The sequence below is a fragment of the Mirounga angustirostris genome, unplaced genomic scaffold (assembly GCF_029215605.1).
Source record: "Mirounga angustirostris isolate CCGP_5_RB_7025 unplaced genomic scaffold, mMirAng1.0.hap1 SCAF_8, whole genome shotgun sequence".
NCBI lineage: Eukaryota > Metazoa > Chordata > Mammalia > Carnivora > Phocidae > Mirounga > Mirounga angustirostris.
This window is the reverse complement of record NW_026991716.1, coordinates 22462491-22484307: the sequence shown is the minus strand read 5'-3', so window position 1 is coordinate 22484307 and position 21817 is coordinate 22462491. Positions and strand designations below refer to the sequence as shown.

The 21817-nt window shown below is 47.0% G+C and overlaps 2 protein-coding genes across 2 annotated transcripts in view; one reads left to right on the top strand and one right to left on the bottom strand.

The window, feature by feature from the left end:
* Window positions 1-21817, bottom strand: part of LYRM4 (LYR motif containing 4) — a 282708-nt gene that overhangs the window by 80225 nt on the left and 180666 nt on the right. The window lies entirely within an intron of this gene.
* On the top strand, window positions 15780-18301 carry PPP1R3G (protein phosphatase 1 regulatory subunit 3G). Its single transcript, XM_045866422.3, has one exon. It carries the CDS (start codon window positions 16622-16624, stop codon window positions 17675-17677), a length of 1056 nt encoding a protein of 351 aa, XP_045722378.1. The 5' UTR covers window positions 15780-16621; the 3' UTR covers window positions 17678-18301.

Here is a 21817-nt window from a genome sequence, read left to right as displayed (position 1 = left end):
TACTGTCTCCATAGTTTTGCCTCTTCCCATAATGTCATATAGGCAGAATCATATAGTATGTAGCCTTTTCAAATTGGCTTCTTTCATCTAGCATTTAAGTTTCCTTCATGTCCTTTTGTGGCTTGATAGCTCATTTTTTAAAATTCCTGAATAATATTCCATTGCATTGTATAGATATACCACAGTTTTCCATTCACCTATAAAGGACATCTTGATTGCTTTAAAGTTTTGCCTTTAAATTTATTTCTAATTATATAATTGAAACATACATATATTCATCTGAAGAAAACATTAAAGCAATAGAGATAAACATTAATTTCCTTGTTATTACTGCACCTCTTCCATGTTTATTTTTTTTAAGATTTTAGTTATCTATTTGACAGAGAGAGACACAGCGAGAGAGGGAACACAAGCAGGGGGAGTGGGAGAGGGAGAAGCAGGTTCCCACTGAGGAGGGAGCCCGATGCTGGGCTCGATCCAGGATCCTGGGATCATGACCTGAGCCAAAGGCAGACGTTAAACGACTGAGCCACCCAGGCGCCCCTAGATTTTACTTATTTTTGACAGAGGGACAGAGAGAGTGTACAAGCAGGGGAAGCCGAAGGCAGAGGGAGAGGGAGAAGGAGACTCCCTGCTCAGCAGGGAGCCTGATGCGGGGCTCAATCCCAGGACCCCAGGACCATGACCTGAGCCGAAGGCAGATGCTAAAGGACTGAGCCACCCAGGTGCCCCCTCCTCCACGTTTAACACATTACCATGTGCATCTTTCTAGACATTTCTTATGCTTTTATAGACACTTATGTTCCTAGACTACATTAACTATCTATTGCTGTGTAACAAAATAACCTTCAATTTAGGAGCATAAAGAATAAACATATTTTACAGATTTTGAGTGCTAGGAATTTGGGAGTGGTTTAGTTGGGTGGTTCTGACTCAGTTTCTCTTGAGGTTGCACTGAAGATATGAGTGAAGGCTACAGCCATCTGAAGGCTTAGATCGGCTTCCAAGGAGGCTTGCTTGCCCAGAAGACCGGCAGATGGATGTTGGCTGATCATGGGGCTGCCTGAGTGCTCTCACCACATGGTGGCTGGCTTTCCTAATGCTTTCCTAAAGGAGAGCAAGGAGAACCCTCAGTGGCTTTTGTAACCCAGCTGGGAAGGCGTGCCCAGTCACCTCCACAGGCTCTTGCTGGTTACACAGTTCCGCAGGTGGGGGGCGGGGAGTGGAGGGGGTGGGACGTTAAATACCAGGAGGCGAGGATCCCTGGGCAATTCATGGATTTGTTTTGTGACTTTTGTGGGAAACTTTATATTTGGCAAAAGGAAAAATTACAGATTTTAATCAATTTCGGCTTTACCCATATAAAGTAAGCAGTGTTAAATCTGCGGGACACCTGAGTGGCTCAGTCAGTTAAGCGTCTGCCTTAGGCTCAGGTCATGATGCCAGGGTCCTGGGATCGATACCCGCCTCGGGCTTCCTGCTCAGCAGGGAACCTGCTTCTCCCTCTGCAACCGCCCCCCTCGTGCTCTCTCTCTCAAATAAATAAATAAAATCTTTAAAAATAAATAAATAAATAAACCATCCTTTAAAAAACCAAATCCAATGCCAGTTTGTAGTAAAAGATTTGTGTGGTGGAATTTTCACCATCATAATAATGGGATAATAAAATTACTAAATATGAATACACAATACGAAGCTTTAAAATTTGCATGAACACTAGTCAATGCTTGGATATAGGAATATTGTAGTAATAAATTAACTTCCACATATTTAAAATCTTCTAACAAGAACACCCTACATTTATCTCAGTGTTGGATATGCTCTAAGTTTTATTTTTTCCCATTAAGAAAAAATCACAGTTCCTCCCACTCTGATTTGTTTTAGGCTTGGGCTCATAGATTTGGCCTTTGCTTATTTACAAAGAGATGCTTGTCTTACAATAGTGTCGTCCATTAGCCCACCCATCTTGTGAGGTTCAAGTTCCGGCCCTAGGGGTTTTGAAACAGGACAGGAGCTGCTGCTTGGTAACACAAGGGGTCAAACACGCTCCAGCCAGCACCTCCCAACCCCCACCCCTTTCACAGAGCAGCAACTATTGATCACAACTGAATGCAAACTGCAGAGTACAACCGTGTGCTCATCCGGAAGAAAACCCACGTAAAAACACGTATTGGTGTCTCCGAATGCCATCGGTACGGATGTTGCATGACTTCTGGCCTGGTTTTTCCACACTGCGGCCCTCATCAGTCCTATGTCTACGATCCGCTGCAGGTCTGGAGGGGGTAACCCCCGTGTGCGTTATTTAATCCCATGGGAAAGCAGGACTTGGGACAGAGAGAAAGTGGGGTAGAGTAGGCTAGGGAACAGTAAATGACTCAATAAACACATATAATGAGCACCTACGTGTAAAACTGTTTCCCATAACAACTGTCATTATCAGATATGCTGTATATTTTGTATATGGTCTCCACTCCCAGCCAGACAGTAGGATGGGAGCTCCCTAAAGGCAGGGTTTTGTGACTGTTTTGTCGACTGCTGTGTCCCTGGCACCTAGAAGAATGTCTGGCACATAATCGACATGCAATAAATGTGTGCTAAGTGAATGAATGCACTATGCTAATAATAGGTCATATTAGAAAACAATCATTGAAAGCAATTTGCATGGATTATCTTCTTTAAGTAGGCACTAACATTATTCCATTTTACAGGTGAGGGAACGGCTCAGGGAGATCACATAATTTGCAGAAATGGTCTCCCAGGTCCTTATGCAGACCAAGCCTCCTATCTCACACTCCGGGAAAATTACAAAGACCAACTACACACAATCCCTGTTCTCCAAGCAGAGATGTGCTCATTGGAGAAAAGATTTGGAAACAAGTCAGACCCAACCAGGGTGGTAAATGTTAAGAAGTATACCAGAGAAGCAGGCAATAAACTCTGGGTCTGAGGGAGTGGAATAGGGGCAGATAGAAAAAGATAAATGCTAAGATACTAACAGGATTATTGCTGGATGAAATTATGAATGTTCATACTTTCTTTTTCCTACTTTTTCTCTATTCTCTAATTTTTCCCTAGTGAGTAAGTATTGCTTTTTGTATTAAAGAAAACAATACATTTATCTTGGGAAATTTTCCCTTAAAAATTGAAAAACATAGGGCACCTGGGTGGCTCAGTCTGTTAAGTGTCTGACTTTGGATTTTGGCTAACGTCATGGTCTCAGGGTCGTGAGATGGAGCCCTGCATTGTGCTCCGAGCTGGGTGTGGAGCCTGCTTGGGATTCTCTCTCTCCCTCTGCCCCTCCCCCTACTCATGCTCTCTCTCTCTCAAAAAAAAAAAAAAAAATTGAAAGACACATTTTCTAAGGCAAATTTCCCCCTGTAGCATGCTCTATTACTGGTTTTTTGGATAACTTTTTTTTTTAAGATTTTTATTTATTTGAGAGAGAGCACACAAGCAGGGGGAGCGGCAGGCCGAGGAAGAAGCAGACTCCCTGTTGAGCAGGGAGCCCGATGCGGGACTCGATCCTAGAACGTTGAGATCATGACCTAGGCTGAAGGCAGACGCTTAACCGACTGAGGCACCCGACTGAGGTGCCCCTTGGATAACTTTTCAATGATACTCTGTGTATGCAGATATATGGCAATATATTTATGGTGAAGGTTTAATTTAATATGGTTTTGAGACAAAGTTTTTTCAATATCCATGTATTTATATATTATATAAAATATATAAAAATATGCTATGTAAAAATATATATTAAACATTTTTTTCAAAACCATATTAAATTTAACCTTAACCTAAGGAGTCGGAAGTGCCACTGAGGAAAGAAATGTATCTTGGGTGACTTTCCAACCACCTCCAACAAGCAGGGAAAGGGTGGAGGGCTCCTTCCAGGGCAGTATAAAATCCTTTTAAGGATGGTTTCCTCTTAGGACGGGGGCGCCTTGTCCCTGCTTGCCTTTCTTCCAATTATCCTTCATTATAGGGTGGTGGAGAGGGAAAATTTTGGAAAACTCCCATCAAGTTTCTTTCACACAGCAGCTGTAAAAGATGTATTATAGGTTTGTGCCTACAAATGCAGGAAGCTAATAAATTCTATTTCACGTAATTACCGTAAAAGAAAAATCTTCCTTTCCACATGAGCCTCTTCCTTCAGAACATCTCACAACTTGGCATCTGGCTTCTTCAGAATGTCAGTTAAGACGGAGAGAGCCAGAGAGTGTCAACAGAAGACTTAACATGGGAGTGACATCCTATCACTATTCAGTAGGAAGGAGGCCTTGGGCTCTACCCACACTCAAGGAAAAGAGATTATACAAAATGGAGGGCATTGGAATATGCCATCCCAAAATATGCCCACTTTGGCATGAGGATTATTTTGAGCTAAAGAAAATTAAGAAACAGTAGACAAAGAAAAAAGCTCTCTGCCCTCCCCCTATCTGGCTAGAAGCACAACATAAATTTCCATTTGTAAAAATGTTTTCCTCTCTTTACCCTAAAGAGGACAGCTCTTAAGACTCTTGATTCACATCAGCTCAGGCAGCACGGGAGGAAACTTACTAAAACAACACTATCTTCTGTTAGTTTCCCCTATATATTTACCCTACCAGCTTTACCACCTCCAAAAGGGTTTATCCTTTTTCCTTTGTCTTGCACTTCTCTACAAATTTATTGTTCTTTGTTAAGATGATGTTTAAGCCCAAGTTCTAACCACTAACCACCCCTGTGAGTTACTTATCACTGAGTTTCTCCCCTGTGAATGAGTGCTGCACATGTAAATAAACTGTTTCCTTTTCTCCTGTTAATCTGTCTTTTGTCAGCTTAATTTTTAGGGTCCCCAGAACCTAGTAGTTTAAAGATTATTTATTTATTTATTTGGGAGACAGAGAGAGAGCACAAGCAGGGGAGAGGGGCAGAGAGAGAGAGAGCAGCAGACTCCCCACTGAGCAGGGAGCCCGGACTCAAGGCTCCATTCCTGGACCCCAGGATCATGACCTGAGCTGAAGGCAGCTGCTTAACAGACTGAGCCACACAAGGTGCCCCAGAACCTAGTAGTTTAGAAGAAAAGTTTTCTTCTTCTCCCTGTAGCCTGAACATCAGGAGGGAGGATCCCTGGGAACTATGTGGGAGCTGTCCATCACAGCACCATAGGACACCTTCATGTGGTGCTGTTGATGCTGGCCTGGTACCTTCTTGTCACACCACTGGCTGAGTAGACAGAGTGGGCCACAGTAACATGCTAGAAGCCATTCTGACACCAGACATCTAATAACACCTTAGATAGACAAATGCAGGTCATTGTGCACCACCTAAACATACTCCATTAAATTGAAAGATGTGTCCCCAACTCATTTGTCTCTCATCTGGATCCCAAAGTGCTACAGGACACTCTAAAACCACCTCACACAAGTGGTCTTAATTAATTGTGGTTAAAACACCATACTCCTGCAAATTTTACAAAAGCATGACTGTGAATACATCAGAAGGGGTCAAAGAACACTTAAGCTTCAGGAGTTTCAGTGTAAATCTGCCTCGGAGCAAAAGTCACCATTACTGACTAGGTTGATCCAAAAAAATGTCATAAAGGAGGTAAAATTTGGAAATTGCCTTAAAGACCAGGTCAAAAAGTGGAGGTGGGGGCAGGATATTCCAGGCAATGAGAAGAGCAAAAGCACTTTTAAGGGAATAAGTTGTAGAAAAGTTTGCTCTAGAGCACTTAAAATATGATGGTAATGATAATGGTGATGATGATGGTGATGTTGATGATGGTGATGATCACGGTGATGGTGGTGATGATGATGACGGTGATGATGGTGATGATGATGGTGATGATGGTCATAGTAATAATGATGGTGATGATGATGGTGATGATGGTCATAGTAATAATGATGGTGATGATGATGGTGATGATGGTCATGGTGATGGTGATGATGGTCATAGTAATAATGATGGTGATGATGATGGTGATGATGGTCATGGTGATGATGGTCGTGATGATGTTGGTGATGATGGTGATGATGATGACATTATTTTACTGTGGAGTTCTTTGCTCAAACAATATGGTGGGGAATCCCAATATGTAACACAGGTAAAAGTACAGTTTCTCAGCTAGATTTGGAGCAGAGGGCCTAGGGCTCTGTTGTCTCAGCTCATATCAGCCCAGGGGGCTCCTAGAAGAATTTTGTGGAAAATAACTTCTTAAGGTGAATAGAGAAGAAGGGATGGAAAAGTGATTGGAGTCAGATTATTTACAGGTAAGGAGTTTGGACCATACTTGGGAGATGTATACGGATGGTGTCAAAGCAAAGGTCAGGTAAGATTCCTCCATCAGGGCTGCGCTAAAGGACTGGTGGAGGTCATGCTAGGTAACAGTGATATGGAAAAGGAAAAGATGTCCTCATTATAATAAAAGGAAGAATGGGCAGAGGAATAAGACCAAGCAGCCAAAGGTAGCCAGTGAGAAGGAAGAGTCACGTGCTATAATGAACCCAATTTTTATAGATTTTATTTATTTATTTGTCAGAGAAAGTGAGAGCGCACAAGCAGGGGGAGCGACAGAGGGAGAGAGAGAAGCTGACTCCCCGCTGCGCAGGGAGCCTGAAGTGGGACTCGATCCTCGGACTCCAGGATCATGATCTGAGCAGAAGACAGATGCTTAACTGACTGAGCCACACAGGCGCCCCAAGTTCAGTTTTTAAATATTGAATCCTATGAATGCTTTTTTTTATATTTTTAAGATATGGCAAAATATATGTAATATAAAATTTATCTATAAGTGCTTTAAAATTTTTACTATTTAATAAAATGAAAAGATACTTACACAAGACAAAGAATTCAAACAGTAGAAAGGATCTACAATGAAAGTAAGTTTTCCTCCCACCTCATAGCCCCAGTCCCTCAGCTCCACTCCCTAGAGGCAACCCCTATAATAGGATTTTTCCAGAAATACACCATGCATAAACAAACAGATATGTGTTGTGCATACATTAATTTTTTCCACATAAAACTTCTGTCCTTCATTTTTTTTGCTTGTTTGTTTTTGTTTGTTCATATTTTTCCACTGAACAAACTAACAACATTTGTTCTTTTGGAGGAAACTGATGGGAAAGAGAAAACAGAATAGTAAGGTTCAGAGTAACTTCCATGTGCCTGGAGAGAAAGCAAATAGGGACGAAGTAGCCAAGCTTTGAAGTTAGATCTAGAGCCAAATGCTGGCTCTGCCACCTGCTCGTTGATATCCTTGGGCACATTCATTGACCTCTTTGAGGCTCATTTATTCTTTCTTTCAAAATTACTATAATAATTCCTTCCTATTAGGAGACCCTGAGCTGCAACCAGCAGAAAGCTCAATTAAACTGGTTTAAATCAAAAGGTTGTATGATCGGAGGTCCAAAGACAGAGTATCATGATTCTCAATGGGGGAGGGAGGTTTGGAAACAAGAGTATGGATTTTATGGTTGTCACATTCCTGGGGTTGCCAGTGCATTTTGAGGGTAGGGCTCATGGATGTTAAAGATCTTAAAATGTTTGCTACAGATGGTCACAGCAAAGACTTGCCCTACTCACAAAGCCAATAGCCTTCCCACTGAGAAGCATCAACTTAGCAGCTCATGTCAACTTTCCATTTCCCATGCTCAGTTAGCACCTCACCTCTGACTGTAGCAAGGTAGTTATGACTACTGTGGGCCCGGGGGATTAAGTGAGACTGCATCATCTCTTGCTCTCTCTTGGGAAGAAGGAAACATCCCTTGGAAGCTTCCTTTCAGACGTCCCCCTCACAACTTACTGCGCAGGATCACTTGCTCATTCCTGAACCAGTCATGGTCAGGATGGGGGTTCCTCTGAGATCAGACAAATGCTACTGTGGAGGGGAGTAGGGGAAAGACGTGTGTGGGATACCTGCCAGAAAGGAGGAAGAGGGGTGTGTGTGGAGCTCGCCAGCCACATGCCCACTCCACTCCCTCACAGGCTGTCATGGACCCTATTAGGAGACCAAATCTCTGTCATGTAGTGAGAAGGCAAGACATGTGGCTTCCATCCCTCCTCCCTTCAAAGAAAGATGTCAAACCCAGTTGTTTCCCAAAACTTTCAGTTCTGCCTCACACACAGAGGGGAGAAAGCAGGCAGGCTCTGGACAAGAAGGTTGAGAGGGCAAATGAAGGGCCTCCTTCTAGAAGCTGACAGAGGCTCTGTGCAGCCATGCTACTACTTCAGTAGATTGGTATCAGTCTTGCGCTCCTAGTTTCGTAGGTTTACTCAGAGTTGTGTCACATATACCAAGAACTTTAAGTTTTTACACATTTGTTTATGCTTGTGATCAGACTGGTATTTACACTCATTCAAAGTCAAGTGAGAAAAGTCACTAAATATAAGTAAAATGACTTAAACGTGACAGAAAATTGATATGAGAATAAAAAGTTAAATGAAACTTGAAGTGTTAATAGATAGAAAGTCAACTCAATTCTAATGGGCTCTTTAAAATGTAATGTTTAGGGGAGGCTGGGTGGCTCAGTTGATAAAGCATCTGCCTTCAGCTCAGGTCATGATCCCAGGACAGGTCATGCTCCCAAGGTCCTGGGATCGAGCCCCAAGTTGGGCTCCCTGCTCAGCGGGGAGTCTGCTTCTCCCCCCCAACTGTGCTCTTTCATTTGCTCTCTCTCTCTCTCTCTCAAATAAATAAAAATAAAATCTTTAAAATGTAATATTTAAATGACCGTTAATTTCAGAAAAAAAATTGGTTGGGTATTAAGCCAGTCAGCTCTAGGAAACTTACAAATTACACTTAGAACATATTATGCAAATCATGTTAAAATCTTGATGATCAGAAAACATGAATAAAATTCATTGAAAGACAGAAACCAAAGAAATCAAGAATAAAAATAGAAAAATCCGTCCTTAAGGCTATCTTGTTAACTCCTCATCCCTTGGTTGTAGGAACATGGGAAGGCCCCTTTTGACTTGATTTTTGGGGTTTTTTGTTTGTTTGTTTGAGCCAAAAGCAACATGACTTGTCTCCAGTGGGATCCCAGAGAGGGCTGCAGTGGGGTTCAGACAGGGCGCTGTGACCTGTCCATGGGAGTCCAAATCCTGGCTCGGCAGATTCCACCCTGGATAACTAGAGTGATTCATTAAAACTTTGTAGGCCCCTGGGCACCTGGGTGGCTCAGTTGGTTAAGCGACTGCCTTCGGCTCAGGTCATGATCCTGGAGTCCCTGGATCGAGTCCCGCATCGGGCTCCCTGCTTGACAGGGAGTCTGCTTCTCCCTCTGACCCTCCCCCCTCTCATGTGTTCTCTCTCTCTCAAATAAATAAATAAAATCTTTTAAAAAAAACCAAAAAAAACTTTGTAGGCCCCCATGACTCCATACTAGGTGTAACAGTAACCATCCCCGTGAGCAGTGTGAGGATATGTGACGCTGGTAGATTTTAACACACAGTGATGAGCAAGGGCTAGCTGTATTAGAGATCATTCCAGCCCCCAATCTTCTGGGTAGCAGAAGATTGGTTAATGGCTTTGGTTAGGCAAATCATTATGATCTCGCTTGGCTTTATTTTCTCCACTTTTGAAGCGAGTCAGCTGTATACTAAGACCTCTTAGAGTTCCTTGACTCTCTGTTAAAAGGCCCACATAAGAAAGAAAAATGAACCAGGTGAGCAGGGTAATGTTTTTTTCAAATTTATTACAGGTTCATTCCAACGCCATATTTCAGTTGTGCTGACAAAAGTGGCCTAAGGCACTACAAAATTTGATCCTCTCAAGCTAGAGGACATTTTTCTACGAAGTTTCCATGGCTGCATTTTTCTGTGAAGTTCCATGGCTGAAAAATCACTGTGACTTTACCTTAATCAATCCAATCTCCTTCAAAAAAGCTAAGGAAGAGTTAGGGGAAATGTTTCTAAAATGCTTCTGCTCTTTTAAAACACTTTAAAAAGTAAGTATTTTTGAAATACTTTAACATATTATATATGGTGTCTCTATCCGCTTAGATTCTGTGTTTGGGCCTAAGAATTAAACTGACAAAAAGACAAATTTACAAAAGAAAAGCATAAAAAGTTGATTTCATGTTAGCAGTTTTGTGTGTACGTGGAGGTCTTCATGTGTTAAGAAATGAAGACTGGAATAAACAGGCCTGAGAGCTTATGTACCACTCTAACAAAGAATGATAATCAGTGGGGCGGGGTGGGGGGATGGGGTGATGTGGCAAGACAGAGGAAAAAGGGGTCAGGGCTAAGGGTAATAAACTGTGGGAAAGTGACTCAGAAATACACGGGGGAAGCTAATGGAAGCTAAGAGTTAGTTTAGTAGGTTTGTTTGTCCACATTCATCTTGGTGTCAACTCTGTCTCAGGTGATAAGAATATTTTCTTTTTCCTGGTGCAGGAAACGATGCCCTGCTTTTAGGTAGAAAGGAGGAGGGCAGAGAGCCCTTCCTGTATCTGCTGTCTCTCAGTTGTCCTCATTTCAAAATAATCAATGTGCCTGCTATGGTCTGCATGCTTGTGTCCCCTCAAAGTTCCTATGTTGAAATCTAAACACCAGTGTGAAGGTATTAGGAGGTGGGGGCTTGGGGGATCATTGGATCATGAGGGTGGGGCCCTTAGGAATGGGATTAGTGCCTTTATGAGAGGGACTCAAGAAAGCCCCCTTGGCCCCTCCACCATGTGAACCCCTTCCACCATGTGAGGACATAGTGAAAAGACAGCTGTCTGGGAAGCAGGTTCTCACCAGACACCAAATCTGCTTGATCTTGGACTTCCTAGCCTCTGGAACTGTGGGAAGTAGTTCACTGCTCATAAGCCATCCAGTCTATGTTTTTTCATTATACCATCCCAAACAGACCAAGACAATGCCAAGGTAGCATATTTTGGGGTTCTGATCACCTCCATAGTTTCATGTTAAGTAAATAATATCAGCTTTATTTACCCAACTGTCTAACCATCAAAAAAGGAAACCAGTGGTCATCAAGGAATGGTGTTATCTTAAGAAAAAAAAGATGCGATTCTGAGGCATGGTCTCAAAGACTAAGAATCAAAAGACTGTTCTTATTCCAGCTCAATTCTTGCCTTGAGTGAAAAGTTTGAACAACCCTCCCTCTTTGAGTGTCAGCTTGCTCATCCGAAAAATGAGAGTTTTAAGCTAGCTGAATTCTCGAGTCCTTTCTAATTTGTCCTGCTCTATGATAGTTTGATGGTTTTAAGACACACCTGCAATTTCTTGGACACTCTTCCATCAAAGGGAATCTAATTCCTGTCTCTTTGAACATGTTGGCACTCGTGACTCACTTCTGAGGAAGACAATGTAGCAGAAGAGACACCGGGAGGCTTCTGGACTAGACCATAAAGTCATGCAGCATCTCCGTCTCGCTCTCTCTTTCTTTCTGAGAAAACAGGTTACCAGACCAGCCCTGAAGCCACTGTGCTGGAGATCACACAGAGATGCCTGAGGACTGCCAGTGGATAGCCCGGCGGTCCGATCTTCCAGCCCAAGCATCAGTGGATCCCAGCCCCAACCTCCAAGCAGCCACAACCGGAGCCCCGCCCACCTTGCAGATTCACGCAGAAAATAAATGCTGTTGTTATTTTAATAAGCAGTTATGTCTGGGGGTGGTTTGCTATGCAGCAGTAGGTAACCAGAAATGATTGTAAAGCTAGGAGCCTCTGAATGCCTGGAGTAAACATTTTAGCAGCTGAGGCACATGATGTTTGAAGTTGGACTAAATACATTTCAGTGGGGTGGATGACATGTTGAAGTTATTTTGCATGCTGCATCATTTAATGACTGACTTCAGGCACCCAGATCCCCTACTGGGTCCACCTCTTTCAGGAGACAAGAGAGAGGACCCCAAAGCCCCTGTGAGCCCCAAGTGGAATGCTTACCTCTCCTGCTTCTGAAGTCTTCCCGTGGCATCCGAGGAACAGAACTCTCCTCATTCCTCCAGCCCTGCTCATTCTCTATCCCTCTGCAGGCTCATCCTTTTCCTTCTGGCCTTTCAATGCCCTAGTTGCTAAGAGCTCAGTCCTGGGCCCTTGTCCTTTTCTCAGCTCTAGACCTGTATATCCTTCTGTGGTGTAATAAAAATATGTGTTTGGCCTTTGTCCCCAGTCCTGGCACAGAAGGCCTACAACGCTGGAAATTTCCTGAGTGATGGGAGTGCCTTAAGTTATGAGCCCCTTTCGATCACACCTATTTATGTTAATGAGATGATTTAGGGTAGGGCCCCTAGATGGCCTCAGGGTAGCCCAGGGTGGAGGAGGGGGCTGCAGATTGAGCTCTATGAAAGCTCTTGAACAATAAGCTTCAGAGAGCTTCCTGGTTGGTGAACACATTGACGTACTGGGAGGGTGGTGTACCTGCAGAGGGCTTGGAAGCTCTGAACTCCTCTCCTCACATCTTTTTCATTTCATTGTTCCTGAGTTGTATCCTTTACACAACTGGATAAACTGGTAAATGCAAATAAAGTGTTTTCCTGTGTTGGGGAGGAAACACTTTTCCTCTATCCTCTTAGGTTCAGTTAAATGACCTTACTGGGTAATTTGGCTTTCCTTTTCTTACTTTCTTTTTTTTTTTTTTTTTTCCTGAGATACTGGATGTATGCTTTTTGGTTAATGTTGGTCTCCTTAAATACTGGATGTATGCTTTTTGGTTAATGTTGGTCTCCAATATATCGAGAGCTCCATGAGGGTGGAGCCCTCTCACATTTTCACCAAAGAGAAGAGTAACAGCGCTTCAAGACAGATTAGGAGTAAAAAAGGTTTATCTCATATGCACATGGGCACTTCACTAGAGAGAAGTGAAAACCCCTAAAAGCTGTTAGGCCAAGGAGCTTATATCCCACCTTAGCAAAGGGTGATAAATTGTGGAAAAGTGACAGAGGAAAAGGTGCTTGGGCTTCTAGGGGCAGTAATAGTGGGAAGGTAAATATAAGGGGGAAACGAGTGGAAGATAAAGGTCATTTAGTCAGGTTTATGTAGGTTATAAGTTTAGTAAGTTTATGCAGACTTAAGTCAGCATCATCTCCAGGGTCATTTCTGGTGATTAAGAGAGGGAAACACATTTAGAAGTGGATAGTTATTATGTTACTTTTACAAAGGGAAAATTAGGCCCTGCTTTTAGGCAAAAAGTGGGAGGACAAAGATCTTGAGCTGGCTGTCTTTAATTGCTTTCTCAAAATAATCCTTATGACGAAGCGGCATATTTGCGATAGCACATTCTTATCCCTGTGACCTGAGTTCTGTGAACCATTCTGGTGGATTACTGAACCTGAAAGGGGGAATTGTGGGAACCCCCAAATGTGTACTTGGCTGGCCCAAAGTGTGGTGGCCTGGGCACCCCATGTGCAGCTGGCATCTGAAAGGGGGCTCTCTCACAGGAATGAGCCCTTTACCCTGCAGGATCTGATACTACCTCCGGGTAGTTACAATCAGACTTCAATTGCTGGATACCCAGGTGGTGTCAGAGAATTGGTGTCAGAAAGAACAGAGAATCTATTAAGCTCAAAATGCCCAAAATGGGATTCATGATCTTGCCCTCCCTCCATTCCTCTTCTTGATGGTCCCTGCCCCCAGGGAGTATGACTGCCTCTAGTAACCACTCATGTCCAAATCCTCAAGGCACCTCCAGCCCTCCCCCCCTTCCCCTCTATGGGTCCATAAGCACGTCATGCTGGTCTCACGCCTAAATAGCTCTCAACCACCATCACCACTACTCTTGACCTAGGTGTGATCATCTTTCACCTGAAAGATACTGAGAGTTTCCTAACAGATTCACCTACATTGCCTCTATCCCCCACAATCTGCTCTTCATCCTGCTTCCAGAAGGAGCTTTCAAAACTTAAATCTGGTTAGTCACACCTATGATTCAAAATACTCCAATGGGAGGGGGGCGCCTGGGTGGCTCAGTCGTTAGCGTCTGCCTCGGGCTCAGGTCACGATCCCGGTGTCGTGGGATCGAGCCCCACGTCGGGCTCCCTGCTCAGCTGGAAGCCTGCTTCTCCCTCTCTCATTCCCCCTGCTTGTGTTCCCTCTCTCGCTATGTCTCTGTCTGTCAAATAAATAAATAAAATCTTAAACAAAACAAAACAAAAAACAAAATACTCCAATGGTTTCTCGTTACTCAAGGCCCTGAGTGGCTGGCCCCTTCCTACCCCTGCATCCTCAGCCCCCGGCCCTTGGGCTACACAGGCTTCTTTCAGTCTCTCCCTATGACCCATACTCCTTCCCACGTGGGGCCTTGTATGGGTTGAATTGTTCTTTGTAGGCCCACTCACCTTCCTCCTGGAGGCCTCCCTGGCCTCCCTGGCCAGGTTGCATCCTTCATAGCATCTGCTAGAGTGGCTGAGTCTGTATTTGCTTATGTGGATTTTTGGTTAATGTTGGTCTCCTCCAATATATAGAGAGCTCCACGAGGGTGGAGTCCTCTAACATTTTCACCAAAGAGAAGAGTAACAGGGCTGGACCCAGGGCCCTGCACAACCCTGAGAATGATGCCTCCTTAAGTCCCACTCCTTAGGCTTCTCACCTTCTCCAGTCCCAGTCCTGCAGTGGGCACATGCCCTGAGAGGATCGGCACAACCTCAAAATCTCTTTGAAATCTTATTTTATCTTCCAAATAATTTGCAAAATTTGTGCTTACCTCCCTAATATATAAATGTTTACCTAAATGTAAAAATAATGTCTTCTTCCTCAAATCTTGGAGTTGTTCCAGAAGGAACACCAGAAGTATCTGGTTCCTCTTGTAAGCTCCCAAGTTGACATGTAATTATAGTATTCTGTATTGGGTACAGTAGGACCTACCATCCCAGCAAGAGGACAGCAGAGCCCCTACCTCATGAACACCATCCCCAGCCCTGGCTTCCTACCAATGGGAGAAATCTTCGCTCTTAATCACCTGGGTGCAAATCCACCACACCCAGTTGTGAGGCCTGGGTCGTGAACAATCTTTCTATGCCTTTATGTCCCATTTGTAGAGTAGAAACGGTCTGAGAATAAGATCATGCAAGAGGAGTCAGTTCAAGCCAGCACTGTTGATGGCTGGGTGCTCCATGAATATGAGCTATTAATATGACTCTACTCATCACCTTCTGCTTGCCCCCTCACCAAAATGCCTAAGGCACTGGCCCCTCTTAATTCCCCTTTAAATTCTGCCAGACCATAAGGTATTTTAGTTACAATGCCTCAGTTAAATGACCTTATTGGGTAATTTGGCTTTCCTTTTCTTACTTTCTTTTTTTTTTTGCCCTGAAACACCAGATGTATGCTTCTACTGATCTATGTCTAAAAAAGCTAGAATCCCTAGCTTTTTTCACAAGGAACTCCACACGTCCACACAGGTTTATACGTAGTTCCCCAAAATACAGACCTAGAGCCCAGCATCAGTACGCCCTTGTTAGAAATACCGAACCAGCGTGGGGCCCCGGACCGGTTTCACAACCCCTCCAGGTGACACTGACGCGCGCTCATGTTTGAGAACCACTAACTCCGGCCAGGGCAAAGTCGGCCTGAAAAAGGGGATCACGAGATCATCAAAACCAGACAAAATCAACCACAAAATCCCACTATCGAAAGTCCCCCCGGCGCCCGGGGCCCCGCGCTCCGTCCGCAGAGCCGCAGGTCGGCCGCCTCGCAGCGCAGCCCCAGCGCGCGCCAGGACCCTCGGGGCGGCGGAGAGCGCGGCGCGGCGTCGGTCCCGCGGGGCCCCCAGTCCTCGGGCCCCGAGCGCGGCGGGCGGGACCGGGCGGGACCGGGCGGGGGGGCGGGGAGGAGCGGGGACGTGCTCCCGGGCCCCGCGCTAATGGCCTCCGGCAGCTGTCGGCGCGGGGCCGCGTCCACTCCGCGCCGCCCGGCACCGTCCCCGCCCCGGACTCGGCCCCGGCCCCCCGGGCGCCGCCACTGCCGGAGCGCCGAGGCGAGCGCGCCGGGCCGGGGCCGGCTGGAGAGCGGGACTGGAGCCCGGGCGCCCTGAAGTTTGGGAGGAAGGAAGAGAAAGCGACGGAGGCGCTCGGCGCTCGCATCCGCGGCCGGCCGCCTCCCGGCTCCCCCGCAGGCGAGCTTCCTTAATTGCGCGCCTGGCCGGGGACTTCCTGGGCCGCTGCGACAGCGGGAGGACGCCGCTCTGCGACCCGCCGGAGGGCAGACCCGCCAGGACCTGGGGGCTGACTGTACGGGCAGAAGGCAGTTCGCGCCCGGGTGCACGAGAGCTGAGCGCCAGTGCACCCCAGGAGCTCCGGAGGCAGGACAGACGCGGGCCCCGCCGGGGCGGGCAGAGGGAGGCCTCGACTTCCAGAAAGCCGTCTCTCCCCTTCTGCCCGAGCCTTCGGCAAGCCCGCCCAGTCGCCCTGGCCCGCGCCGCCCCGCTCCCCGGTGTTCCCACGGCCCGCGCCTCCCCGCCCCGGGCCCTCCCCGGCTGCGGGCAGGTTCAACCCCCCGAGCCGGCCCCACGCCCGCATCCTCCTCCCACTCCGTCCAGGGCCGCCGCCGCTAAAACCCGAGGCTCCGCGGTGGAACTGCCTTCTCCTCTCGGTCCGGGGCGGGCTCTGAACGCTCCTGCAAAGACCCACGGTGTTGAGTCTCCAGAGGAGCCCTGAGCCGGGGGTGGGGGACGCGAGCCGGGGCCCGGCGGGGTCATGGAGCCCCAGGGGACGCTAAGTTCGGAGAAGCAGGGACCCGCGCTCTTTGGCGAGCCCCCGCCAGCCGAGGGGCTGCCCGCCCCGGGGGTCCTCCGCATGGAGAGTGGCGGGGACGGCGGCGGCACATCGGAGGCCCCGAGCCCCGACGCTGAGCCCTTGCCCGCGGAGGAAGAGGCTGCCCCCCGGGAGCAGGAGGAGGCGTGGGAGTGCCGCCGCCGCCTCCCGCGTTCCTTCTCCCTGCCCGCGGACCCGATCTTGGAGGCCGCCAAGTTGCTGCAGCAGCGACAGCGGTTTGGCCTGGGTCTGGGCCCCGAGGGCGGCGAAGGGGCCGAGGGCGCGCCGCACAGCGCCGGCGGCTGCTGCGCCAAGTGCAAGAAGCGGGTGCAGTTCGCGGACGCGCTGGGGCTGAGCCTGGCCAGCGTGAAGCACTTCAGCGAGGCCGAGGAGCCGCAGGTGCCTCCCGCCGTGCTCTCCCGCCTCCGCAGCTTCCCCCTGCGCGCCCAAGACCTAGAGCAGCTCCCGGGCCTCCTGGCCGCGGCGGCAGCGGCCGCGCCCCTCTCCGCGCCACCTCCCCGGCTTCGGCCTCTTTTCGAGCTTCCCGGGCCGAGCGCCGCCGCCGAGCGGCTGCGGCGGCAGCGCGTGTGCTTGGAGCGCGTGCAGTGCTCGGCGCCCTCGGGCGCAGAGGTCACGGGCTCCGGCCGGGTGCTGGGCTGCCCGGGGCCGAGAGCCGTGGCGGTGCGCTACACCTTCACCGAGTGGCGCTCCTTCCTGGACGTGGCGGCCGAGCTGCAGCCCGAGCCGGCGGAGCCACAGCCGCCAGAGGCGTCGTCGGGGGGGCCCGGGGACGCCGAGGAGGAGCCGGGCGCCGAGCGCTTCCACTTCTCGCTGTACCTGCCGCCGGGTCTGCAGCCCCAGGAGGGGGAAGACGCGGACGCGCCGGGCGCCGCGGTGCACTTCGCCGTCTGCTACCGCTGCGCCAAGGGCGAGTACTGGGACAACAACGCGGGGGCCAACTACACGCTGCGCTACGTGCGCCCTTCCGACGCGCTCTGAGCCCGAGGCCCGGCCCCAGGCCCCGCGCCGCCGCACAGCTGCCGGGTGACCTGCGGGGACGTCTTCCTGAGCACCGTCCACCGGAGAAGGAAAGCTGTAAACTCGCACCAGGACGGATCCTTCGAGCAAGCGTCGTGAGCCCGGGCAAAGCACCGAAGCTGCCCGGCCCGTTTTCGCCTCGCTTAGGCCTCCCTCGGCTGCCTCTAGAATTCTCGCCCTGCGCCAGAATGCGAAGAAATTCTTGACTCCGAGCCGTAGCCGCCTTCAAGAAAAAGGTCCTGACCCCTGTGCACAGCTGTAAGACCTTGGGATTTGTTTTCAACTACAGACATCGTGTTTTAGCCTTTGCAGCTTGCTGCAGACGCCTCGGGTCTCAGGGAAAGGAAAGGCATCCCGCCACGTCGTGCGGAGAGAAGGCGCCGGACCGTGGGGGTGCGCCCGGGCCTTCACACAGCGGCCCGTTTCTCGATGAAAACCGGTGGGGCCTTGGATGGGCTGTCCTTTTCTCTTAACTGGGATCTGGGAGATGTTTGCACAGACTGGACGTTATTTACTTGGCCCTTTGTGTACACACGTCTTTTAAAAAATAAAGGCCACTTGCACACCCTTTCACGCTGTACTTTCTATTTCAGCTCCTGGGGAGTTTGGGAGGTCTTGATAGTCAGGGGATCTTCCTCAGCTGATCATGCTGGCCCTTTAACAATAATTAAACAACAGTATTTCCAAGTTTCCTTTCTTCAGTCTTTCCTCTCTGAAGTGGAGAGGCCCAGATTTCCCATTCTGGGCAAAAATGTTCTTTTAGAAGGCTTCTGTTCGCTGTCAAAATAAGGTGCTTGGTGAATTGACACACCAGAGTAGTCTGGTCGGTTTGCTGTAAGCTGCAGGGTCGCTGACCCTCAACCCCCTTTGTGTAGGCAGAGCACAGAATAGCTTAGCTGCTAGACTTCTCTGGGTCTTTAGCAGTCAGAGAAGCTTGACTGTCAGGGGCTGCGTGATGGGGGGGAGGAGGGAGGGACAGGAGTCTTTCTGTCCCCCCTCGGAGCCACAGTGGGTAGTGATGATCTGACAGAGGATGAAGCATGCCCAGCAAGTATGTGCTGCTCAGAACCAGATGGGTGCTCTGCAGGCTGGCCTTCTTCACTCACCTGCTGATGGCCGTGGATGCCAGGATGAAGTGGCCTTGCATGAGCAGGACAGGTGAGCATCCTGGGTGAGGGCCTGATTTTTAGCCACGCCTTGCTCATCTTTTGGTAATTTGTCTTTCTTTCGATTTTATATTTTCCGGCACATGACTAGTACAATCAGTTCATTTTGCAATGGTAATCTTTAAGGCAGGATGGTTTCTACTGTTGCTTTATGGGAACGAAGGTAGGCATTCCACAGCCCATGGGCCTAATTCAGCCTGAAATCTGTTCTTATAGGCCCTGAGAGCTGAGAATGATTCTTACATTTTTTAAACAGTTGGACAAACTCAAGAGAAGAATACTGTTTTGCGACACATTAGAACTGTATGAAATTCAAATTCCAGTGTCCAGAAATAAAGTTTTATTGGAACGCAAGCCATGCACATTCATTTACATATCATCTCTGACTGCTTTCCTGCTACAAGAGCAAAGTTGAGTAGATGCAACAAAGACCATATGGCAAAAGCTAAACTATTTACTATCTGGTCCTTTAGAGAAAGTTTGCCAACTCCTGTTCTAGAGAACTATTTTTTAACACTACATGCTGAGAGTTACACTTAATAAAGCAGCTAAACTTTTAGTAAGGTTTGCCACTTGAAAGTAACCTCTTTCGTTTAGAGGTAATACTGCTTACGTTACTTTCAGTAATCTTGGTTAGAATAAACACTAAGACACCAAATGTACAATTATTACTACACAGGGGAATCTACTTGTCCTCTTTCATCTAAGAAATAATAATAAATCAGTACAGCTGAAATATAGCATCCATCTGAATTGACATCAAGCTACAAAAACTGCCAGATACTTCCATGCTTCAACATGAGAAGCCATAGCAGTATTTAATTTAGCTTCTGGTTTGGAGACATCCCTTTTGACTATAACAGTGTTTGCCAGAGGTAATTCATTGATCCTGGGAAAAATGTTTAAATAATTATTAGTGGAAAGCCATCAGAAACTAATAAATTATAATTTACATTTGGAGTAAAGCAGACTAAAAAATAGCCACGCCTATGAAATAATAACCCTTAATTCACATCTAGTTATAAAAAAAACTTTATAACAATAAAAATAAGCAATCATTAGAATTACATCATTTTTCTGTTATAAAAATAAGCAATGTCCCTTTTTGGATCTTGTATACTATATTTCTTTTTAAAGAGTGCATTATTGCATAATAACACTTAGATAAATATCTTTTGTATTTTTCTTATGTGTTTAGGAACACGTTTTAGTTGAAAAGTATTGATAGTGTATATAGCCTACAGCACAGTTTGAAATGCCAGTTCCTATGATAATTACGCATTATTTTGGATTGTTTGGGATTTTTAAAAATTACACAAGGATGAAATTAGGAGCCCAATATCAAGATTAAAATAGAGATCCCTTTGTCTGGCACTCTTTAAAATGGTAACCCTTCAAATCTGGAATAAAATAAGAAATGGGTTCTAAAGAGGTATGAAGAGCAAACTGTCTATTCTTAAAAAAAAAAAAAAAACAACAAACCATTATTGACTTCCAAAAGTATATTTTGGAATTCAAGCAACTAATTTTAGAAGTACTTAGTTCACAATATAACGAATGTCAAACCTGGCTTTTAGGTAAGGAAATCAGTCTAGCTTTGCTGTCTCCCAAATCATGGAGAATAGCTTTTCTGAGGTTCAGACTTTTGTGAAAGACTTGGAACAGCCCAGTCTGTGTAAATGTGGTGATAGCCTTTCGAAGTACTGGGCAATCTTGTAAATGCCAATTTTATTTTATAAAATGCCATCTTTTCATCCTAGACTGATAACGAGCATGTTGTGAAGAAACTTAAGGAAGTTAAGTAGGTTTTGTTTTTGAAAAGGCGGTTTCAGAGGAAGGGGCAATACTGACCAGACTAAGGAAGTATTTAAGAACATATTTCCTGAATGGTATGAAAACTCACACGCTCATCCCCCAAAGCAAAATCCCCACATTCAGTTGTTGGTTTTTGGCAGGAATATTTACCTCAACTTGAGGCAGTAGGGGTCAGTCTGGTTGAAACGTAATCGCTGAAATACCTTGCCCAGCTCTAATGATCAAAACTCACTTCTGCTCAGCTCATTTAGTGATGCTGACCTCCACCAGAGAGATTCCAGCTTCTTCTTTATGGGCAAGTGAGTCCCTGGGTCACCGGGTCAGGGAATGTTGAATGAAGTGTGTGTCTTTATCTGAAGAGTTTCAGAAACAGTGGCCGGGAACGTGACAGTCTGTACGGAACAGAGTTTCCCCCTTACAATCCCCAGGTTTATGAAGACTTCACTTAGGGAGGCCAGGATCCTGCTCCAGGGAGTGGGCGCTGGGGGCTGGGAGCCCACTGAGCTCTGGGGGACGCTGAGGCACCTCTGTTCCCGGGGCAGCTTTCCTGCAGCGCATGGGGGTGGGGCAGTTATCATCGGAGAACCTTAGCTGCAGGGGCGGGGGAACTTTCTCCTGGGTCAGGTGCTTAGGCGGCTTTCAAGCTGACCATGGCCTCATCTGCTGTGCCCTTCCTTCTGCCCTGACCCGGACTGAGGTCTCCCCTGGTGACATTATGGTTCTGGAGTCTGTTCACCTGTCCGCTCACAGCAAAGCAGAGCCGTCTGCGCATTTCATTTTGGGGAGTTGTCGTGTTGGACTCTGTACGTTATTTCACGAGTTCCCCATATTGCTGCTTTCTGGCACGGCAGGTGTGCATATTTTAGTAGGCCAAGTTTTTCCATTTTCTCCCTCAGTCGTGTTTCTTAGGAGCGTGTGGCTTGGAGTATTGTGATCTGCATCACATGCGCTTTGTCAGGAGTGCAAGGAACAGCCTTCGAGAGGAAATGGGATGCTTCCCTTTTTCTTTGGCATCATGGAACTGAATCGAACGTGTATTTTTGACTCACACAATGGAGTACAGGTTTGTAGGTTAAAGACAGCCCCATGATGTGTGGTAACTTAATAAAGCAACGCTGAC